Source organism: Spermophilus citellus (assembly GCF_964194105.1).
Source record: "Spermophilus citellus genome assembly, chromosome: 1".
Taxonomy (NCBI): Eukaryota; Metazoa; Chordata; class Mammalia; order Rodentia; family Sciuridae; genus Spermophilus; species Spermophilus citellus.
The window spans coordinates 71,874,746-71,898,714 of record NC_138182.1 but is presented as its reverse complement, the minus strand read 5'-3'; the positions used below and the strand labels follow the sequence as shown (position 1 = coordinate 71,898,714).

The 23,969-nt window shown below is 37.2% G+C and overlaps 1 protein-coding gene across 3 annotated transcripts in view; it reads left to right on the top strand.

Annotated features, from left to right (window-relative positions):
* The window catches only part of SGCG (sarcoglycan gamma), an 89,615-nt gene extending 69,225 nt beyond the window's left edge, over window positions 1-20,390 (top strand). For 2 of the 3 annotated variants that reach the window (XM_081310115.1, XM_081310116.1), the window contains exons 6-8: window positions 7,709-7,781; window positions 15,725-15,848; window positions 19,357-20,390. In XM_081310115.1, the coding sequence (XP_081166241.1) occupies window positions 7,709-7,781; window positions 15,725-15,848; window positions 19,357-19,530 (371 nt within the window). In that variant the 3' untranslated portion in view covers window positions 19,531-20,390. The remainder of the gene's footprint in view (window positions 1-7,708; window positions 7,782-15,724; window positions 15,849-19,356) is intronic. The other variant, XM_081310117.1, reaches the window with a different exon arrangement.
* Window positions 20,391-23,969: the final 3,579 nt, after the last annotated feature.

The window sequence follows — 23,969 nt, the reverse complement described above, 5'->3', positions numbered from 1 at the left end:
TTGCTCTGCTGTTCAGGAAGATGGAGGGGGCTATGTGTCAAGGTGACTGTGGCTCTGGAAGCTGAGAGAGGACCAGGGCAGACAGCAAGGAAACAGAGTCTCTGCCCTACAACCACAGGGAACTGAGTTCTGCCAACTACCTAAATGAGTTGAGAAGCAGCCTCTTGCCTGGAGCCTCCAGGTGAGATTATTTTCCAGCTGCCACCCAGAGAGACCCCAAGCTTAAAACCCAGCCAAACCTATTGAGTAGAACCTGGGACTTACAGGACCTGGGGCTAACAAATGGGCATGGTTTCTAGCAGCTAAATTTGTCATGATTAGTAGCACAGAAATAGAAAAAAAAATGCATCCTTCATGCCATTCCAATTATGGTGGGAAATAGCACCAAACAAAACAAAGTTTGATTTATTTTTTACTTATGTAATTTCACAGTCCCTACAATTATGACTAAGTTTTGTTCATTATAATAGAATGCTTTTATGAACTTAAGTCCCTCAAGATAAATTCATACAAAAACTTTTCTCCACTACTTCCTCTGAAAGTTTGATCCTTATTTAAGTGGATTGACTCTAAGTAGCCTTTGGATTTTTCTCAGATCGGCAAAAGTAGCAACAGGTGACAGCCAAGGAAAGAGGAGCAGTAGGAGAGGAGAGAGAGTCTCACTCTGGGGACTGGGAAGGAAATGGAACACTTTGCTTCACTTTTCTCCTTGGCACAGCTGCTCTCAGCATGGGGTTGCAAGGGAGGGGTGAAGTGCTCTCTGAACTTCTAACTCATAGTAAATCCTCACTGGACTTAGAAACATTTTCTTGCCATTGTATTTGTCTCTGTTATTCAAGTAATACCAAAGAAAAAGATGAAACTCCTTGTTAATTCGTAAATACCTGCCATAGACTTAGTCAACTAGGAAACTACAGAATAGTTTTAAAAGTAAGATGTATAGAGAAAATTAAATACTTTCGCCAGCTCAGTTGGATTAACCTAGGCTTCATCCCCCCTTCAAAATAGAATTGGTTGCCAAGTGACCAAGTTAATGTGCCTCTCTTCCTAACCCCAGTTACAGAGCATATTCTAGGAATAACATCAAAATTTTGTCTTCAAAAGGAAATATTCCGTACCATTGCCATAAATGACTTCAGCCAGATGATAAATTGTTAGGCTACCCAAGTGTATTTTTTAGCACCTTGATAATAATTTGGTAGGCTGATTCTGTTCCTCATCATTAAGTTTAAAATAAGAAGGTCCTGTAATAGTATCCAATTCCCACCACTAATAAGCTCTAGTGATAGGCCCAGTACAACTTCTTTATGTCTTTCTGAGCAGATGAGCAGGATTACATTAAGTCAGAGAGATCCTGTAGAAATGCTGGCGTCTCCCACAAATTCTTTACGACTAACAAAAGCAGACCTACAGAAGGAAGATTTCAACGGCTGAAGAAGTGAAAATAAACATGGGTAGGTCCAGGTCCCATAAAGAGACATGAAGACAGACATCTGGAAGGTTCTTAAAGATCACCATATCCTTCAAGCCCACATCCAAGATCACCAAAAACTTTGAGATGCCCCTGTGGACAGCTGATGAACCTCCTGCTATAGCTGAAAGGACCCAATTAAAACTGGCTCAAACTATAAGGCCATTCGTTGCCTCAAGAAGTCTGGAAAGGGTAGCTCCTGGCTGAGTAATTTATTGATTCCATGTTTTTCTCTTGGGAACTACGTTGACATTCCTCTGTGAATGCAAAATGGTTCTATCAGCTCCAAGCATCACCTTCCTCTGTAATTACTTCCATCTAAATATCTATGAGAAGACCTCAGTAGTGAAATGGTCTCTAAATTATACTTCTAGCCTAGAATTCTCCTCATCTTCAATTGCTTGTATTTCTCTTGTAAGTGGCATTTAGCTCAATTTTATTTTGTGAATCCAATCTAAAACAGTTTGAAGACATTCATATTCATTTTGATAGCTTCTCTATTAGAGTTTATCTATGTAATAATTATTTCATGGTCTTTATGTTTTAATCATATGGAGTTTGAGTTTGAAATAAGCCTGATGTGAGGGGAGACAGAAAGGGATCAGATCATGGAAGGACTTGTTGATCATTATAGAGATGTGGGATTTGTTCAAATGCAATGAAAAAACATTGAACTGTTTTGAATAGCATACCCCTTGAGTTATCATACATTTTAAGATCAATCTAATCATTGCAAGGGTGGATAGATTGTTTGAAGGCAAGAATTAAAGCATTAAGACAGGATGACATTAATTGTAGTACAAACAATCCATGATGGTGACCTGCCTAAATGGTAGCAGTGGTACAGAGGGAAGTGAATTCCTCCAAATTAAGATCTGACATGTAGAGCTTGTCAGTAGATCAAATGGGTGGCAGATAACCCAGGAGAGAATTGAAGATGATATTTTTTGTTGGATAATGGCATTACTCTCTGGAAAATGGCTAAGCCTGAGGAGAAGAATACATTTGCACAGCATAAGGCATTAACTTTTCATATTTTAGGTATGTAAGTTGAAGATACTTGTGAAACAGCCACGTGGATGTGTCAGTTTAGTAGCTATTGGATATGTGATCTAGTTATTGCTCAGAGCAAAAGTCGAGGCTGGAGATACAAAGGAGCTTCCTGCACCAATTGAGCTCTAAAAAAAATGCCGACATTAGAGGCCATAAAGAAGAGAGCCTGTGGGGAAATAAAAGAGTGAAAAGGGGAGACAGTGTGGTGGAAGGGACATCTTGGTAGCCATGTTCCTGGTACCAATAGAGCCCATGCTCCCAGAATGTGGAACCAAAAGAAAATGACAGACTGTCCTTGGGTATATCATCATGGAAGTCACTGCTATCCTTTTTTTTTTTTTTAAGAGAGAGAGAATTTTTTAGTTTTCAGCGGACACAACATCTTTCTTTGTATATGGTGCTGAGGATCAAACCTGGCACGCATGCCAGGCGAGCGCGCTACCGCTTGAGCCACATCCCCAGCCCCAATCACTGCTATCTTGACAAGAGTGTTTTTATGAAAGGCCAGAGATGGTTGAAATGGTTATAATGTGAGTAGAATGGGAGGTAGTAGAGCTTTTATGTGGAAGTTTGGCACTGAGGTGGGCAATGGTATTATTTTGTTTCAACTGAAAAGCCCTATCAGTCCATGAAGTGTTCAGTGAATATGTGGCATGAACCTCAATAGTTATCAGTTTAGATACAAAAATCTGAGTGCATATTACCTACTATTTGAACAGAATTATTAATAGTAAATTCTGGGTTGTTGTTTTTTTTCCCTGTAACTGAAAGAACCTAGAAATAGCAGCATGTTGGGAAGAATGGAGCAAATAGGAGCCATTTTCCCCCCAGTTGGGTTCTGACCTTGATCGATGGACACTATTACATGAATGTTTCACCTGCTTTCACCACCGTTTCAAAACATCTTCTACCACAGTCTTACTACATACAGAACTCCACATGAGTGTCATTTATCATAAAATGTTCTAGAATCCAGAAGAGAAGAATGATGTTATATAAATACTACGACTTCCCTGTAGAAATGACCAGACCATCTATCATGTCTAATCTTGATGACATATTCTTTTAAAAAATTAAGAAGTTAGCATTATAAAGACAATGATTTGTCTTTTGTACTTTTTTTTCATTTTAGGTTGTACTTTCCAGAATTAACAATACATATTTTAAAGAGGATTACTTTAATGCATGGGTTAACTAATGTCATCTATCTTATAGTAGAATTCTTTTTCCTACACAAAATTTAGGTTATATGATCTCAAATAAATGTGTTTTATTTTCTACAAGGAACAAGTGTTTTGCCAATTATATTTTTAATCAAAATTTGTTTGGAATATTGAAATTGGAGTGCAAAAATAAAGGAAATATATTTACATTGATGATGAAAAACCACTTACTGAGAATCATTTTATGAAGTCATGCAAGGAAATTCATTTTATTACATGCAAATAGGTTCTGAGGAGTATATATACTTTGAGGCTAAATGGTAATGACATAATTAAGATCATATAATGGGGACATTTACAATTTTAGTGATAGAGAAACTGCTGCTCTTATTTAAAGGTTGTATATCTGCCTATATGTACATTACCATCATGTGACAATATCACTAATTATGGTCATATCAGAAGTTAACGAAAATTTTAAATTCCACAGCAATGTATGTAAAAACTGATTATTGAGTTATATTTCTTTGTAAAAAACAGTGCCACTGACACTGAATGATTTCAGCTTTTAGGGGGAAAAGAATTGAAGCTATCCTCAAATAAAAATTGCCTGAGGGTGTAGGTCAATGGTAGACAAAGCCTTGGGTTCAATCCCCACACCAGGAAAAATATTGCTTGTGCAATTGAAATACACTACAGTTTCCAGTTTGGTTTTACAAAGGGTATATTTTTGTAGAGATTAAAATGTCTTGACACTTCTTTTTTCAGTCATCTTACCATTTGTTTATATAAAAATAGATAAAAAATGACATAAGAGTTTAAGGTCCATATTCCTTTCATTTCTATTACTTAGTTATGGAAAGAAATTATTTTTTGAATTATATATGCTCCTTGACTTACAATATATTCCAATAAACCCATCATAAGTTGGAAATATTGCAAATTAAATGTTTTCAATGCATCTAACCTACCAAGCTTCCCAGATTAATTTAGCTTACCTCAAAAGTGATCAGAACAATTAAATGAGTCTACAGCTGGTCCACATCATCTAACATCAGCCTATTTTACACACAGTAACCATGTGATCACAGGCCTGACCAGAGCTTGCCACTGCCCAACATCTCAAGAGAGCATGGGGCCACATATCATGATTCTAGGAAGATCAAAATTCAAGTACTGATTTTACAGAATGAATATTGCTTTCACACCAGCATAAATTTAAACAATTATACAAAGAACCATCCTAAGTTGGGGACCATCTGTATTTGTAAAGCTCATCCTAGGTCTCTCATAACAAAGCACTGTTCATGTCTCAACGATGATATTTAAACCACACGAAAATCTACTTCTCATATAAAACTATGCTTAGCATATCTCTGCCTAATGATTGATTTGTGGTGTTCTTTACTTTTTCTTTTATATCTTTTTTTTTTAAGGGCTTTTTTTTTTTTTTTAAAGAGAGAGATTTTTTAATATTTATTTATTTTTTTTAGTTCTCGGCAGACACAACATCTTTGTTGGTATGTGGTGCTGAGGATCGAACCCGGGCCGCACGCATTCCAGGCGAGCGCGCTACCGCTTGAGCCACATCCCCAGCCCTTTCTTTTATATCTTGCAAATCAGAAGAAGCAGAGGAAAGAAAAAAATTAAGAGGATGTACAAATATCATACAAATTACTGAGTTAAATTATTTTCTGCCTCCACCAAACACAAAATGTTGTCTATACTCAGGCGAACCAAACATTGTACTATAAAATTTGATTGGCAAAATTCATTGTGGAAACTCCAATGCTTAGTATAGCCTTACTTTACATAATGGTTCCCATTATCATTTAGGTTTGCTTAAGTGATAGTTTAAAGAGATGTGACTTGTTATAGAATATACTGGGATCTGTTTCTCATCTGAATATAATTTGCATTAATTATAATTTTCATGAACCATTAACCTTCATTTATGTGTTCCTTTATTTCAGCTGATGCTAGTTTTTATGTAAATCATGCTACTAAATCTGGTTGTAATTTTAAAATTTCATTTTGTGCTGATTTAAATCTCTTTTACTTATGTACCATAAGCTATTATTTCTTAAATGAGAGCTTTCAATGTGATATTTTGTCATGTCTTCACATTTAAGTAAAATCACAAAGAAAATAGTAATTATAATAGCAAAGCTAATATAGTTAGTACTATTGTGGAGAAAACATGAAGGTTTTGGGGGCTGGGAGTGTAGCTCAGTGATAGAGTGCTTGCCTAACATATGTAAGGCCCTGGGTTTGGTCCCCATCATAGAAAAAAGAAAAGTGAAGGTATTAGGAATCGTTAAATTAGCAAGGGCTGCTGCTGAGACCTTTAGCCCAGGATAATTTCTCAACCTAGTCCAGGAAACTTTCACAAACGCATTTGTTTTTGAATGCCCAATATCAAAACCAGTACAATGATAGATTAGAAAATAAACATTTTAATTGTTGCAGGGTTTCCTATAGAAGAAAGTCTGTACCACGTGAGGATGAGTTCTGAGATCCCTGTGGAATCAAGAGGGAGATAAAATTACTTGTGAACTACAGCAGCAGCCCAAGAACAGGGAGGGGCCTAAACCAGAGGAGGCTTGAGATGGGAAGGGCCTGAACTCGGGGTAGGGCCTGAGCCAGGCTCCTGCCACCAAGGTAAATCATGACGGGTGCATGCAGACATGTCTATCCATAAAATTCAAGAGGAGAAATATTTTAGAAGAACAATGAAGTTGCATTTACATCTTGGATCTTTTACATTTCCATGATGTGCACTCATGACACTTTCTTGCCCCAGGTTACAGTTTATCTTGCAGTCCTTGCCCATGAGCTACATACATTCATAAATGTCCACGCCCTTTAAGATTCAGACTAAATGGTTTTTTTTTTTCATATCAAGTCTTTCCAGCTCTTGTAAAGTAATTCTTCCCTGCCAATGACCACCAAAATAACTGTGCTGCACTTTGCTCCTGGCACATTGCTTTCTATCAAACATCTATAGTTTATTTTTGTATGAGAAATCCAACAGCTTATAGATTAAAATGTGGGCTTTAAATTCAAATTACAACTCTGCATTTAACTGTCTTAACCTAGGAAAGCAAATTAACCTCTCTGTTCCTCAGTTTCCTTGTTGGGAAAATATTATCTACTTCATAAGGCTAAAAGTATTAAACAAGTTAGGACATAACAGTGTGTCATTTTCAACTGTATATCTCTGCACTCCAAATGACAGAATGTCTGGCATGCAATTGGTTCTTAAACTAATGAAAATGGTAATGAACCAATTGCTAGAAATTAGCAGGTCTATTTTGAATATTTAATTTTTTAATTATTCTATGCATTAGAAATAAATGCACAACACAACTTTTACACATAAAATCTAGATAATTAGTTAACTTATCATTGCCTACAACATAAATGCAAATGCATTTTTTAACAGGAATTATTTCTTTTCATTTTGATACAGGTACCGTACTCTAGTTTAAAAATAAACCCACTGATTTTGAATCACTTTGCAAATCACATTTCGTTGATAGGATGTTGTTGTAGTCTAGAAAAGTAAAGAAGAAGTTGTGCCTTTTTTTTTTTTCTGTGACTGAAACATCTGTACAAATTCAGCAACAAACAACAAAATCTACAGATTGAGTGTCCCTTATCCAAAGTGCTTAGGCCCAGAAATGTTTCAGATTTAAAAAAAAATTAATACATGATGAGAAATCTGGGGGATGGGAGCCAAGTCTGAAGACACATTTTTTTGTTTGTTTGTTTGTTTCATATACACCTTAAACACATAGCCTGAAGGTAACATTATACGATTTGCATGTGACCTCTCACATAAGGTCCAGTGTAGACATTTCCACTTGTGACACCAATGTCAGTGCTCAAAAAGTTTCAGATTTTGGAGTATTTTGGATTTCCAGATTAGGGATGCTCAACCTGTGTCGAATGAAAGTTTTATTTCTTTGATGCCACTTATTTTGCTTTGGTTCTGAACACATCTTTGGTTTTTGTTCAGGGCCTGAAGGAGCTCTTTTTGAACACTTGGTGGAGACACCCCTTGTCAGAGCCGACCCATTTCAAGACCTTAGGTAAGAATTTTTGTTCCAATTTAAACAAACTCTTACAGAAGATAACTGGGTATGTGGTGCAATAATATGTCAGCAGTTGTTACCAGATTATTTCTTACTGCATTAGTTGACTTTATTTTCATTGACTTTTTGCACTTAACCAGTCATTATTAATTGAACTCCAAAACAAGACAAAAGTTCTATTGATTATACACTACTCTTTTCTCTGAGTTCCAGGCCTCTTCACTCTCCCTGTCCCCACTGCTTTGACTCAAGCTCTGTACTATTCCAACAGCCTACTCCTCCCTCCAGCCTGTTCCTCTCCAGTTGCCCTTCACGTTGATATCAGAGTGACTTTGCTCATTGCAAACTATTTAAAAATACTTCATTGATTCTGCTTCAACCATAGGAAAATTTAAAAGCCCTGCAGGGGGTACTCATGGCCTTTTGTGCTCTAGGCTGTGCCTGGCAGCTGTCTCCTCCTTATGTGCCCTCCCAGACTTGAGTGGCTGCCATGCCCTCCACCCCATACTTTCTCACAAGTTGTTCCAACTGGCTGGAGGGCCTCTCTTGCTATACCATGCATCTCAACACCATCTGCAAACAAGGCAAAATCTTTTCTCTTCCTTTTAGTGGGAGAGAATGGTGCCCATACATGGACTTTGAAATTTGCAAAAGGCATTCTTAAAAATGTGAGTTTACTTTGATTTTTTTCCTCGCCTTCAGAGTCTGTGTGCCAGTGTGTATTTCACCTCTCCCAGACTACTGAATGTCACATGGTAATGTCGATTCCAATAATATATGTGTTTTATATCAAAAACCAAATAATAGCCTTTAAAATAAATGATCTTTAAGTCCAATATATCACTGTAAATCACTTTTAAAAGTTGAAGTATATACAGGACAATTAGCATATTATAATCTGTTATGTATAATAGGGAAAACACGGTACAGTAGGGATCCCAGCTTTACATGGACCGCCCAGGTGGCCTTGGTCAAACTAATTTTTTGAGATTTCTTTTCATCCAATTGGTATTTTAAATATTAATACTAATCCTCATCATTTTTATTATTGTTATTATACTAAATAGGTATTCACACTAATAGGAGTTAGGAAATTCAAACTTTTTTCCTTTTATTTAATATTGAAATCAATATTAAAGGCAAATAGAACTTCAATTTATCATATCCCTTATAGAACATTTGTAACATAAAAATAAAGTGTGGCTATAATTAAAGTACTCCAATGTTCATTAATTTTTATAAAGGACCATAAGATTGATATTAAAGAACTATTATAGTTAGGAAAGAAAATATTTTACTTTCTGAAGACAGGAAAATCATTCAATATCTTTAAAAGTAATCCCATTAACACTATTTTGAAATAGCAAAATAATACAACTTTTGGAGATGTTAAAGCACTTTTTAAAATAAATGTTAAAATATGTAGCTCTCAAAATTAATTCCTCTATGTTTTCCCATTAGGACATAAACTTGCTAGCTTTTACCACACTCTTATTTAGAAAGAAGACAAAAGAATATCCCATTGCTTTCTAAAAGGTGATACATAAAATTATATAATCCAAGTGTTATAACCAAAGAGACTGAGCAAATACTCAGGAATTACTTGAGTATTCCTTGATATATTCCTTGATGTTGCAAGGAATTACTTGAGGCATTGGTAAGAATGGAAGGTATTAACTAATTTATTGAATGCCTGTGACTGCCAGTAACTATGCCTGGGGCTTTCACATAATGTACCTCATTTAATCATCAACCCAGCCTCAAAATGTAAACAGTATTATCCCCATTTTATAAAGGAAGAAAATAGATCAAGGTAGTACCATGTTCTAAGTTACAAAACTAAAGATGTAGTTGTTCCGTAGTTCAAATTCAGATCCAGTTCTAGAGCCCATGTATATCCTAATCTCTGTGCCCAGCACCCAAATAGACCCTTGAGATTTGTTCTTTTATTTATTATCAGTTTTCCATGATTGATTGTATGATGGTCATATTTTCTTCTGCAAACTCTTAAACTGTTTCACTTTTTTATTTCTGCATCCAGTTGCATTACTATTCCTGCATGAGTAGCTGAAAAAGATTCCAAAATATCCTAATTGACCTAAGAAAATATTTAATATGATTTTTGGAAGGTTTAGATCACACTGCATTTTATAAATAGGTTTCTGAAATATATGGATTTATTACAATTTAAAGTTTGTTTGCTCAATGTTAGTCATAGAAAGAAGATAGTTATTATTTTCTTGAATAAAAAAATGAACAACTTGTATGGAAGCTAGATTTATATGACCTGTGGAGAAATCATTCACAGGTAAATAGAAACTCTGATGTTACTTTAAAGCTGGCTTTCATTCATACATAATATATTCTTTTCAAAAACATCAACAAAAATATATTGAAATATTTATATACCAGAATCTATAATAAGTCCTAGTTGTATGGAATCAAAGACGTTTTTTTTTTTTTTTTTTTTTTTTTTTTTTAGAGAGTGTGGAGAGAGAGAGAGAGAGAGAGAGAATTTTTTTTTAATATTTATTTTTTAGTTCTCGGTGGACACAACATCTTTGTTGGTATGTGGTGCTGAGGATCGAACCCGGGCCGCACGCTTGCGAGGCGAGCGCGCTACCGCTTGAGCCACATCCCCAGCCCAAAGACATTGTTTTTTATCTTAGTGATTTAACAATCAATTTGGAAAAGAAACATGAATACAAATTTGAGAGTTTAATTAGTTGCTCTGATAAAAGTGCAAATTATAGTAAGGGTACAGAAGGATGAACATAAAATCTCCCAGGGTGATCGGAAATGACATCCCAGGGAAGAAAGCATTTAAATCCTCTGCAACCACAGAGGGATGTGATGTCAACCAAGTTAGTATGTGTAAATTTCTGGGAATAATGTCTACTACAGAGTCTTCATCAGATAAATAAATGATCAAACATGGAAACATTTGCTCTTTTGCAAATACTTGTAAATACTGACACTTATTTAATCAGAGTTTACAGACATTAAACTCAACTAGAAACAAAAAAGAATATTTCCCAGGTCCCAGTAATAAAGAAGAAGCTCATGGTCAGAGCAGATGGGAAGCTAAACCAAGGTACCCTTGGGAAATCCCATAGACTAGGGGCTGGGACTCTAATGGGGATACAGGGATTGAGATGCTAAGCGACAGCTCAGTGTGCATGAAAAGCCTGAGTTGAGATAACTCCTAAGTTCTGGTCCTATGAACAGTTGCGTCCAATAGAGTCATCCCCAGCAATCCTACGTCTAGAATCAATTAAATCATATGTCACCAGTATAATCAATTAAATTAGGTGTCACTAGTAAAGACATAATGAAAAAAAATAAGCATGGTTCAAAAACTAAACATGAATTCATTAAATAACTGATGTATAAAGTAAGTGGAAATGACAAGAATTTTGAAATATTTGTAGTATTTCCACTGCAATTATTTCTTTTAATGATATTTAGTTGTGGGGTCCAATGTGATAATTCAATTCATATATATACACAGTGTATAATGTTCAAATCAGCGTTATTGGCATTTCCACCTCCTTAAGCACTCATCATGTCTTTGTGTTGGGGCAGTCTCAGTTCCCGTTGTGGGAAACTGCTCTCTTTTGTGGGGTGGTACTCTCACATGGTGGTCTACCGGGCTCTGTTGTTCTGGAATCCAAGATGACTGCAGGTTAAGAGCAATGACTGGTTGTAAATTCTGTGTCAAAGGAACCACTGAGCTAGAGCCAGTCAAAACATCACAATGCTCTTGACATATCATATTTCATACATTTGATTCAAGTGGGTTATGAACTCCCATTTTTACCACGTATACAGATTGCAGATTCACATTGGTTACATATCCACGTTTATACATACTGCCATACTAGTGTCTGTTGTATTTTGCTGCCTTTCCTATCCCCTTCCTATACCCCTTCCCCTCCCCTCCCCTCCCCTCCCCTCCCCCCAAAAAACCCAAAAAACAAGAGAGAGAAATGAATTACAGTAGATGGGGCAGAGAGAGAAGATGGGAGGGGAGGGGGTAGAGGAAGGGGATAGGAAAGGCAGCAAAATACAATAGACACTAGTGTGGCAGTATGTAAAAACGTGGATGTGTAACCAATGTGAATCTGCAATCTGTATACGTGGTAAAAAATGGGAGTTCATAACCCACTTGAATCAAATGTATGAAATATGATATGTCAAGAGCATTGTAATGTTTTGAACAACCAATAAAAAAAATAAAAATAAAAATAAATTTTAAAAAAAGCAATGACTGGAATCAATAAATTTTATGTCACCAGTATAGGTGCCACTCCAGGGGGTCTGTGACAGAACTTCGTAAAAGCTGGCAGATAAATGACCCTGCAAATCTTGAAAATAACTTAGTTACTCTTATCTTGATGTCTTTCACTTGAAGGGGGGTGAGATAGATTAGGAAAAAATTTAGGACTACCAGGTTTTAGGTACCCCTTAAGTGATTAACATGTCCTCATGCAGAACTGAGCAGGAATCTGACTCATAGTTTAAGGCGAAGGAGACTGATACAAAATGAAGGCACAGATGCCAGGATTCAGCTTCCTTTTAATTACCTACTTGGCATTCAGCCATTGATAGACCCATGAAGTTCTCCCTCCCCCAAATAAAATCTGTTTTATTATCATAATTGTATTTGTGCTTCCTGGTCTCTATCATATTTACAAAATTTGGGCTTAATCTAAGTCTGAAATGTTTAAAGCAAATATCATCCATATTTTTCCATAATTTTTGCCCTTTTATTGAATGGCACTACATGACATAAGGAATACATATTAAAGTCATACATGATTGACTAGCCATGTTCTAGAAACATGATCAGCATGATTAGCATTTCCACCTCCTCAAACACTCATCATGTCTTTGTGTTGGGGCAGTCTCATGAATGAATGAATATCAACAAAGCTTTGGGAAATTACTGAATTCTATTTATTTTTATTTAAAAATGAGCACAATTGAAAACTCATCTGCATTAGAAGTAAATCATACCAATTGGTGTGTGTGTGTGTGTGTGTGTGTGTGTTTGTGTGTGTGTGTGTGATACTAATCAACTGTGAAGTCTCCCAAAGCCAATTTCTCTTTCACAGACATCTTTGGTTGAATTAACAAGAAGAGAGTAAGTCAAATTCTGAAAGCAAAGTCAAGGTCTTATGTTCTGAGAACAAAACTGCTGTGAAGTGACAAAAATATTTGATATAGAAAAAATAAATACACACACAGAGATGTACATATAAGCATATGGATATAGTTCTTAACAGTCATTAGGATATTTCTGTCAAGAATAGGCTGTGTATGTGGTGGTGGTCGCATAAGGTCATATCACCTAGTAAAGGAGGGAGGGGGAAGTGCTGGGGAGTGATATTAGCCAAATTCTATTATTATATCATGTGCATGCACGAATATGTAACAACAAATCCCACCATTCTGAACAGCTATAATGCACTAATAAAAAAGGTGGGGGAGAAAAGCCTATATCACCTACTGAGGCCATTGTCATCTTAGTTTGTGTAAGTACACTCTGTGACCACTGCGTCACACCCTGTCACTCAGCCACGTTTCTACATGGCTGTCCATTCTTCATTACACCTAAGCACAACGGACAGGTCTCCCTGGGTCTTGGGACACCCCTCTTGAATGCACCCGTGCCATGTAAAACCTGGATTAAACAAATCTGTTATGCTTCTCTCTTGTGAACCTGTCTATTGTAGGAGGAATGTTGGCTGGGACCGTTTTTGATGGTGAGAAAAGGTATCACATCTTTCCACCCATGCAGTAGTACATGGTCATTTTGAACTCATTGTTGTTAATTAGTAACTGGTCTTGGAAACATTCAGCTTCACTGGGACCTCCTAGGGCATGCATGGGTTGCTTAAATGAGCCAGGCCTCTCAGAGTTGCCTATGTGTTCTTCCTTCCTTCCCTTCCATCCAGACAGGAAAAGTGTAGGCAATTAGCAGAGGTCAAACTAGCAAGCTGGACCAGAGAAAGTACATTTTTTTTTTTAAAGAGGGAGAGAGAGAGAAATTTTTTTTAATATTTATTTTTTAGTTTTCGGTGGACACACATCTTTATTTTATTGGTATGTGGTGCTGAGGATCGACCCCAGCGCCCTGCACATGCCAGGCATACCGCTTAAGCCACAACCCCAGCCCCCAGAGCAAGTACATTTAGATACACCAAAGCGTTTCCCCATAAGTGGAGCCTAACCTAATATGACCAATAAATTCCATAAATGTCTTTTAAGAGTTTTCTCATATTCAAGATTTCAAAATGTGGGGCAAGTAAAATTTTTATACGCTCTGATATATGTACAAAAATGAAATCTGTCTTCTATCATAGTGATGGGTAAATAATTTTCCAACTAAAGGTAGTCTCCATCTGATTTAAAATTCTACCAAGGGGCTGGAGTTGTTGGCTTGGTGGCAGAGCACTTGCCTAGCACGTGTGAGGCACTGGGTTCAATTCTCAGCACCATATAAAATTAAATAAACAATAAATAAATAAATAAACAAAATAAAATATCATGTGAATCTATAAGTAAAAAAATTTTAAATATATTAAAAAAAAAACCCTCTACCAAGAGTAGCTCAGTGGTACAGCGTTTACCTAGCATGTGTGAGGCCCTGAGTTGGAACCCCAGCATCAAAAAAAAAAAAAATCCATTTATCAAATTAATATTAATTTAAAAGCAAATTCATTCTTAAAGCATTTCTCCTTAAACAATACCTCTTTCTCTCTCCTTCCTAACCCTATTCCCATCCAGTCCTACCTTACATTGCAAAGAATTTTGAATTGCATATCTGTCTATTGTCCCTCTCACTGATTTTTTAAACATTTTTTTTTTGTTGTTGTAGATGGACACAATACCTTTATTTGTTTATTCATTTTTTATGTGGTGCTCAGGATCAAACCTAGGGCCTCACATGTGCTAGGCAAGTGCTTTACCACTGATCCACAACCCCAGCCCCCTCTCGCTGATCTTGACACATTAGCGTGAACTGAGCTTTTCAAACTTTTGGGCTAAACAGCTGAAAAAAATATTCCAGTGATCACATTGTGCCATCTGGTGGAAATTTATTTTTCTCCAGGTAGAGGAAAATAAAAATTTTTCTGAATTGTATATTCCTGTATCAGATTGTAATAAATTTTGCTAAAACAAAGCCAGCTGAGGCCAATTCTATTCTATTCACTTTAATCACTTCAGTATTGTTCCAAAAGAAATCTTTTCATCTGCCCTGCAATCTTTCTAAGTTAAAGAAAGGAAGGGAGGGAGGGAGGGAGGGAAGGAAAAGAGAAAGAGTGAGGGAGGAGAGAGGGAACAAGGGAGGAAAGAGGAAGAAGGGAGGAAAGAAAGAAAAAAGGAAGGAGAAAGAAAACCTAGGCCAAACATGTGCCAAATGCATGTGTTGATCTTGAATCAGTTTTTTGTTTTCCAAATAAGTTTGTGTTTTAAATAAATACTCTAATAGTTTTACGAAGTCCTTCACAATGGAATTTTTCTTCTGGTGTGGAATGCCTCCAAGTTTAATCATACCAGCTGAACACTGCACAGGATTAGGACTCTCTATGTTTTTAAAGGACACTAATTACATAGGCTCTTGTTGGTAGCACATTTCTTTCTTTACTACACATTATTTTTTGATTTATCAATGAATACTGCACAGCATGTCGGCATTTAGGAACGACTCAAAGATTCTATATCCCTTGTTAATTGTACCTTCTATGATAAGCCATTGCTTGAGGGATTGTTAGGGTGGCTCTTTTTTTCCTTTCCCCTGGGTTAAAGTGATACAGTTGGCTCTGCCTCCCAGATAGCTGGGGCTCCAGGTGCACAGCACTACACCTGGCTCAAGGGTGGCTTTTTAAGTAATAACTTTTCTTGGCTTCTTTTTCTCATTTTTCTCACTTCAGGTTAGAATCCCCCACACGGAGTCTGAGCATGGATGCCCCGAGGGGGGTTCATATTAAAGCTCATGCTGGGAAAATCGAGGCACTTTCTCAAATGGACATCATTTTTCAGAGCAGTGATGGAATGGTGAGTTCATCCTATGTCTGTCCTGTGATGAAATTCCTGAGCCATGTCCATCAAGGTATCAGATATTAAATTTCGGGTTGTTCTCTAATGAAACATCATAAAATCCATATTGTAGAAAATGTGAAAGGAAAGCAAAAGACACTTCAGCATTGAAAGGGCCAAGAAAGGTGAGAATTATTCCACATTAGATCAGGACAGCTTTCGTTGGCATTTGTGCTACCAAATCTCTTTATTTTTTTCAACTTTATAAAAACATTACCAACTTTCAGAGCTTACAGAAAATATCATTTGCCGTTTCCTAGTGACCCAACTACTCTCAGGCTGGCTGTCACTGGGGGTTATCTATAAATGACAATCATTGTCTGGTAATGCCCAGAGCACTAACACAGAATTAAGTTTAAATGAAGATGAAAGGTGAAAAATAAGAGCATTTTTTGAAAGTCAACTACAATAGGGATATAATCTGGGACTTCAAGTCTAGAAATAAAACACCACTCTTAGAAGTCAAAGTCATAATGACACAATGAAGCACATGTCACTCGATGTCACTTGTTGGAATACTGTTTATTTTTAAAAGGAAAAACTCGATTTCATTCAGCCAGAAAATAAGGCATGCTAGGGATGTTCCTAAAGCTCTAGGGAAAAAACCCAGGGTTTGGCAGAAAAGCTGATTCCAATCACATGATACTGTCTTACAAATGTGCACAAACAACTGATCTCATCTTCTCTCACCTGTCCCTAGGTATTTTCATGTGTTTAGGATAAGGCACAGGTCCATGGATTTTCTTTTAAACAGCTCCAACTTAACTACAATTTGCAGTGAATGGTGCAGGTTATACTGCTTATGCCTCCGGTGCGTGTAATCAGTCTGTGGAAGCTGTTGGTACAAGGAGAGGGTATATGGATCTCTACACTCCTTCCCCAGCCCTGTCGGACCATCATACCTGTGACAACATGCAGACCCTGCACAGATAGCACAGTGCAATGGCCTAAGGATTTAGCTGCCAGTCAGGATCATTACCCAAGTTCAGAAAAGTTCAGTGGCTCTCCCGGGTCCTCATTTATCAAGCAGGAAAATATTTGCTTAACAATGTCACAGTGTCTTGAAACATTAATACAATATTTTGAAATGACATCAATATTAATAGGAAGGTGCAGTTGAGATGCACATGTACTGTCCTCAAACAGGCCATGAGAGGTTGTTACAGGGTGTGTGGACAGCACCTAACAGCTAGCTGCCTACGGGTGGACATAAATGTCACCTGGAGAACCCCCTGCACCTGGAGCTTACAAAGAACAGATAAAGCAGAAATGGAAAACAAGAATTTTGGAATCCCACTGTTGAGTCATAGCATCATTATGCACTTAAAATGTATTATCCTCAAAAAACATTAAACTGATCTTAATGTTGAAATGGTGTCACTTAAGGCATCATTTTTACAAGTAGCACATGATCAGACCCATAATTAAAGTTGATATTTCTTATTACTAGGAGCTAGTTCAAAGTGAAGTGGTAGATGTTCAGCTCCCCCCCCCAACCAAATATTGTCCCCTAAGAGCAAATGAAAACGAGCAAGGAAGAGGTATGTGGGCTGCCAGTGATAACCGTTTGCTGAAAGTGTAGGAAAAGAAATAACAGCTAGAAAACAACTAGAAAAAAAAAATGTCCAATTAACCACAAGGAAAGGGAAAGAAACCAACATGTTAAAAACACTGGGGAAAAGCAAGGACCCAATGAACTTCATGTACTGGACACCCGAGTTTCAAACAATAATTTCCATTTGATTTCCTCTACTCTAACAATGTGCCAGGCCACGTAAGTAAGGCAAGCTCTGCCTGTGACGCACCATGCACAGCAGGGCCCGTGTCTCAGGGAGAAGGTAGAAAGCAGACAGACACCAGTTGATTAAGATTGCAATTCCAGGGTTACAGCTACATGAAATAAACGAAGGACCTAACCTTGTCAGCAAGGAAGAAAACTATGCCCAACCACAACCTATTTTAATTCCCTCCAGTAAGCATACTGGGATGGCTGAGGATCAGCTAGATGCTCCTGCTCAGTGTGATGATTCTTAACTTGTTTATTAAAAATGTTCCCAAGCCTCCATCAATAGCTATGTGTTTGCATTTCAATTTAGCTAAATTATAATCTGACCAGACAGTCTAGTCACTTTCATTGCATTTGAATTGGCTTTCATCAGTAAATCTATTGTTTTTAGCATCTAGAAGTGGAAATTCAAACAATCTTACAATGTTAGGGCAATGGTTGATTGCTAACAAGGGTAATTTAATTGTCTCTCATAGGAAAACAAAATCACAGATAAAATCAGGATAAATTCCAACATTCCAACCTAGATGCCCTTCAATAGATGAATGGATTAAAAAACTGTGGCATTTATACACAATGGAGTATTACGCAGCACTAAAAAATGACAAAATCGTGGATTTTGCAGGGAAATGGATGGCATTAGAGCAGATAATGCTAAGTGAAGCTAGCCAATCCTTAAAAAACAAATGCCAAATGTCTTCTTTGATATAAAGAGAGCAACTAAGATCAGAACACGGAAGAAGAGCATGAGGACAAGACTAACATTAAACAGAGACGAGTGAGGTGGGAGAAAGGGAGAGAGAAGGGAAACTGTATGGAAATGGAAGGAGACCCTCATTGTTACACAAAATTACATATAAGAGTTTGTGAGGGGAAAGGGGAAAAATAAAAAAAAACAAGGGAGAGAATTAAACAACAGCAGATGGGGTAGAGAGGGAAAATGAGAGGGAAGGGGAGCAGGGATAGTAGGGGATAGGAAAGGTAGCAGAATACAACAGTCATTAATATGGTATTATGCAAAAATGTGGATGTGTAACCGATGTGATTCTGCAACTTGTATTTGGGGTAAAAAATGGGAGTTCATAACCCACTTGAATCAAATGTATGGAAGATGATATGTCATGAGCTTTGTAATGTTTTGAACAACCAATAAAAAAAAAATTCCAACATTCCCAGGTAAAAATTATCAAGATGAATCTATTTCTGTGATTTGTACATCATCCTAATGAGGAGGAGATAATTTAACATGAGGTCATAGTGGCTCACAAGATAAATGTGAATTGACAAAGAATTGTGTTATTTTTGTCAAATAATTCTGAAAGGAATTTTTAGGAGTGTAGATCATAGTACTGAAAAGCAATCCAGTTTATTAAACACACAAATTGTAAGGGCATAGCATGGTGTCAGGAGTGGTCAGTTTTTCCAGCTGGACTAAAAAAAAAAAGAGAGCAGCCTCCCTCCAATTTGGAGGAGGAATTGTCTAGCCCCTGCCGGCATGCAAATGTGAAGTAGGTTTTTAAATAAACAAATAATTGTGATGTGGCTTAATGCAAGTCAGGTGCCTGTTTCTTTCTCTATGAGAAAAAAACTAATCTTCTTGAAACATTGTGAGAATATGAATTTCCTGTTGATCCATTTCATTCCTCCTTAGCATCCCATCCCTTTCTTTCTTCCAAACAGCTGGTGCTTGATACTGAAACCATTTGTCTACCCAAGCTGGTACAGGGGACTTGGAGTCCCTCTGGTGGCCCGGAGGGACTCTATGAAATCTGTGTGTGTCCGGATGGGAAGCTATACCTGTCTGTGGCTGGTGTGGATACCACATGCCAGGAACACAGCCACATCTGTCTCTGAACTACTGCCTCTTCCACAGACTGCCTGCCTTGTTTCCCTGAGAAGTGTGGCCTTGAACCTGTCCACTTAGGGAGCAGCCAGACATCCTGCAAGACTGAGACAGGATGAGAACTGGGAGGAGGACAGGCTTTCCAGAGGAATGCACCAAAAACTAAACGACATGATCTCAAGGTGACCTGTGGATGTTAGATACAAAAATCAGAATGTCAGAAGAATGTTTATTCCACTGGATTAATTTTCATCAGAACAATGGTGACTTTTCCTAGCCCTCTTCTCCATCTCTCATACATGTCAATGTTCAACAAAATATTGAATTTTGGTGAGGAATTAATTTATAATGTTCAACAGTGGATATCTAACTCTTCACAAAAGTAGAACTGGTCAATACAAAAATGTCCCAAGTTCTATACAGCGTCTCCTTCTTCCTGCAGCTTCATACAGTGTGTCAGGCTTCACAAGAAAATATTCAGGTTTCAAAGGTGATTTGAGGTTGATCTGATTTACAATATGTAGTCAATTGAATAAATTACAAAAAATAAGTTATTTTATATATATAGTCAATTAGCAATAAAAATCAACCTACATATTTCAGACTCCATGGTTCTTACTTTCTTTAATCCCTACAAACAATTCTTTGAGGTTAGTAATATTCTCCCTCAAGGTACTGATGACAAAGACTCAGGGCAAGTCACAGGTCACAGAGAACTACTGGAATTGACCCAAACTATGACCCAAATTTTGCATAGCTGTTTTCTCTGGAAACACTGATATATTCTCATTCTATCCCAAACACCAGACTATATGACAACTGTACAAATGAGACAGTGCCAATTGGACAAATAAAGATACTGAATCCCAAAGTGTTGTTTTCATCTTCCACGATCAAGGAGTGAGTGGTGGGACTCCTACCTGCTCAGCCTGCGTGCTTCCCTCTATACCACAGAGACTGGATACTGCCTTCTAAATCCCTCTTGACCTTTGGTGAAAGTATGTTTAGTGTGGCAAGTAATTGTGTGGGTTGATTAAAACACTTGGGATGCTGAACCTATGAAAGCAGGTCCATTTTATAGAGGCCTGGAACTTACTTTGAAAGATGTGGCCACTTTCTGTGGTGGGATTTGCTTTTGTTTTGTTATAAACAGTGCTACAATAAGAATCACCAAACAGCTAAAGATGCAGCAAGACCAAGAGCATTGGAACATCCTAATTATAGGATGTATACCAAGTTCAAGTTCTTATTCTAGTCTCAGAATCAAGAGAAAGAACTATTTCTAGTGCTGCTTTAATGAGGTGCTAATTTAACAGTGTTGCTCACAACTCCCTGGTTTTGAAGTAGTGAGTATACATACACACATTCAATTGCAAATACAAACAATGCTCCCTAAGCTGTTAAAGAAAACTCTATAAATGTAATGATCCTAAAGTTTTGCAGGGTGAGGGGTATGCTTCTAATTATAAATTGCTATTCACCTTTTCCATTAAGTTAAATCCTGAATTTTAAAATCAATACTGCTTTCTTAACACGACATGCCTATGGTCATAGTAAACCATTCTGCTATTTTCTCATATTTACTTCCTGTACCATATCTGTGAAAAACAAATGTCTTCAAGCTCTGTTGACCTGACATAGGATCACCAGCTTAGCTTGGTTCTCATAGTACATGTCCAAAAGATGGTGTTCAGATGACAGTAGATCAAGAAAAACAATCAAGGAGAAATATGGGGAATGTTTAAATTTGATTTTTTTTCCTCTTCAGTTAAGTGGAATCATCTTGAAAGAAGCTATACAGATAGCTTCATTCTCCAACAATAAGGAATTTACCCCTTGTTAGATTGAAAAATTTAGATGGTCTGTATCCTAAAATTATTAATACATTATAGGATGTACTTTAAATTTTCACTGAAGGTCCAAGGTCATGATGATAAACACACCTAACAAGGTGCATAGACAGACTCATTATACAAAGTGGTGGTGGACAATGGAGTGTTGATGTTTAGGGATCCAAAAAAAAAACCCTGACTTCTTTTATGAACCAAACTGAAAAGTAGACACATGAATCAAAAAGAAGACAATAAAAATATAAACTTTAATTGTAAAGACATTGGGTTTGCTGCAAAAAGGACTTCACAGCTGAATTAAAGAAAACTTTGGGATCACAGGCAGAACTGCAGTGTCCCAACTCTCATGGTTCCCTATAGAGAATGGAAAGAAAGACCACCTTTTCTAAAGGCCACCAAACTCACACTAATAGGTTACAGCTGCATATTCTAGGCCCTTCTCCCCAGTTCACATACCGGGCAAGCCTCCCTTCTTTAGGGAAGAGTGAATGAAGGCAGAGGTTCTGAAACCCTGCACACTAATGTTTTTATTTTGTGTCTGTTTCATATGGCTGTTCATCCCCTTTTTTCCCCTGATTTAAAAATACCATTGCTTGACCAGGCACTGTGTCCCATGCCTATAATCCCAGCAGCTTAGGAGGCTCAGGCAGGAGGTTCGCGAGTACATAGCCAGCCTTAGCAACAGCAAGGTGCTAAGCTACTCAGTGAGACCCTGTCTCCAAATACAAAATAGGGCTGGGGGTGTGGCTCAGTGGTCAAGTACCCCTAAATTCAATCCCTGGTACCCTCCCTCCCACAAATAGCATTGCTTCTTACTTGGCTCTACCAGTCTTCTCCAAATTTTAAATGCCACTTACTATTGCTGAGGTTTGAAAGCCAAATAAATTTTGTAAAAAAACATATTTTTAACTAAATAAACACATTGACTTCAATTCTGTCTCCTTAGAGGCCAGCTTTTGTATTCAGGGTAAAGGAGGGTACTTCCAGAACCACGTGTCAACTGTAAAAGAGACCAGTAGGTGTGGTGGCACACACCTGTAATCCCAATGGCTCAAGAGGCTGAGGCAGGAGAATTACAAATTCAAAGTCAGCCTCAACAACTTAGCAAGCTACTATCTCAAAACAAACTAACAAAAAAGAAAATTGGGCTGGGGATGTGGCTTTTAAGTTCCCCTCAGTTCAATCCCTGGTACAAAACAACCCCCCTCCCCAAAAGCAAACATTTTAGACTCATTATTTAAAAAATAAATAAAATTTAACTAATTTGGCTTTAGAATATAAGTTGACTGATTTCATGTTAGTAGATAAATCATATCAGGCTAGTTAGATTCATGGAATGTAATGTGCCCATCATATCCCAACACCTAGCATATATAACACCTGCAATGTGCTCAGAGATGTTTTACTTTTTGGGTTTTGCTTCAAATGAATGAATGACACTACTTTAAGTCATGTCTCTTAAAACAAGAGAAATGAAAACCAAATTTAGAAGCCAAAGTTTTAAGAATTCCACCTGTTGACTTCAGGTTTGGCTCCTACTCAAGTCTTTCTAGCCTGCAGAAATAGATTTTAGACTTGCCAGCTCCACAATCACAAGACAATTTTTTCACTAAATCAATATCTATCTATCCCTCTCTCCCCTCCTCCCTCTTCTTTTCCCCTACTGTTGTTTCTCCGGTAGAATCTGGATTGAAAATGGCTGAATGGAAAATCTTCTATGACTGCTGATTTCTACTAGCACTAGACATCATTCTGGAGATTTACAAAACACTTAAAGTACAGTAAGTGTCAGCTGGCACTAAGGAAGAAGTAAATTCCGCCCATCCCCAAGATGTTCAGACCTGTGAACAACTTCCCATTGTTTTGTTGAACACTATAATAACCTTCTACTTAAACTTTTCTCGGGCTCCCTACCCCTGCTTCATTAACTAGATGCATCATGCAGGTTCCTTGCCCAGTTCGGCAAGGAGACTATGTATAAGTTGGCCATCTTGCTAGAGATGCCCTCCTTCCTGCAACATCCCTGCTACTCAGAAGCACCTGTGTTCCACTGTCTTAAAAAAAGGGGGAGGGGGATTTTTAAAAGCATAAAATAGTAAAATACATAAATTGAATTCAGAGCCAAAATTCCTTAGTCTATTTCAAAATCTAAAGAAATCTGAAAAATAAAATATTTTCAAATATATCTGCTATAAACTACTGGTGGCAAAACCTGACCTGAATCTCTATGATTTATCAGACTTATGTATTCAAGTATGGATATTCATAGGCTTTCTGGAAATATTAGTAGGTTTGATCACAGGGTGCTGCCTGTAATCATCACAAACAGATATGCCCTCATATTAACATTCTAAAATCAAATTCTGAAACTCCTTTGGATCCAAGTGTTTCATAAACATGATTATGAACTTATATATAGCTTTTTAAAAAGTTTTAAAAAACACAGAAATCGAATTAAATTAACTATCAATAAAGCCAAACAAGGTTTTCTGTGTGATTTTTAATACTGCAAAGCAATGAAAAATGTTCTAAGTGCTGACTCTGAGCTTCAAAGCAGCAAGCACTTTTTAAATAAAGCTGAAGAGAGAATTTGGGAAACC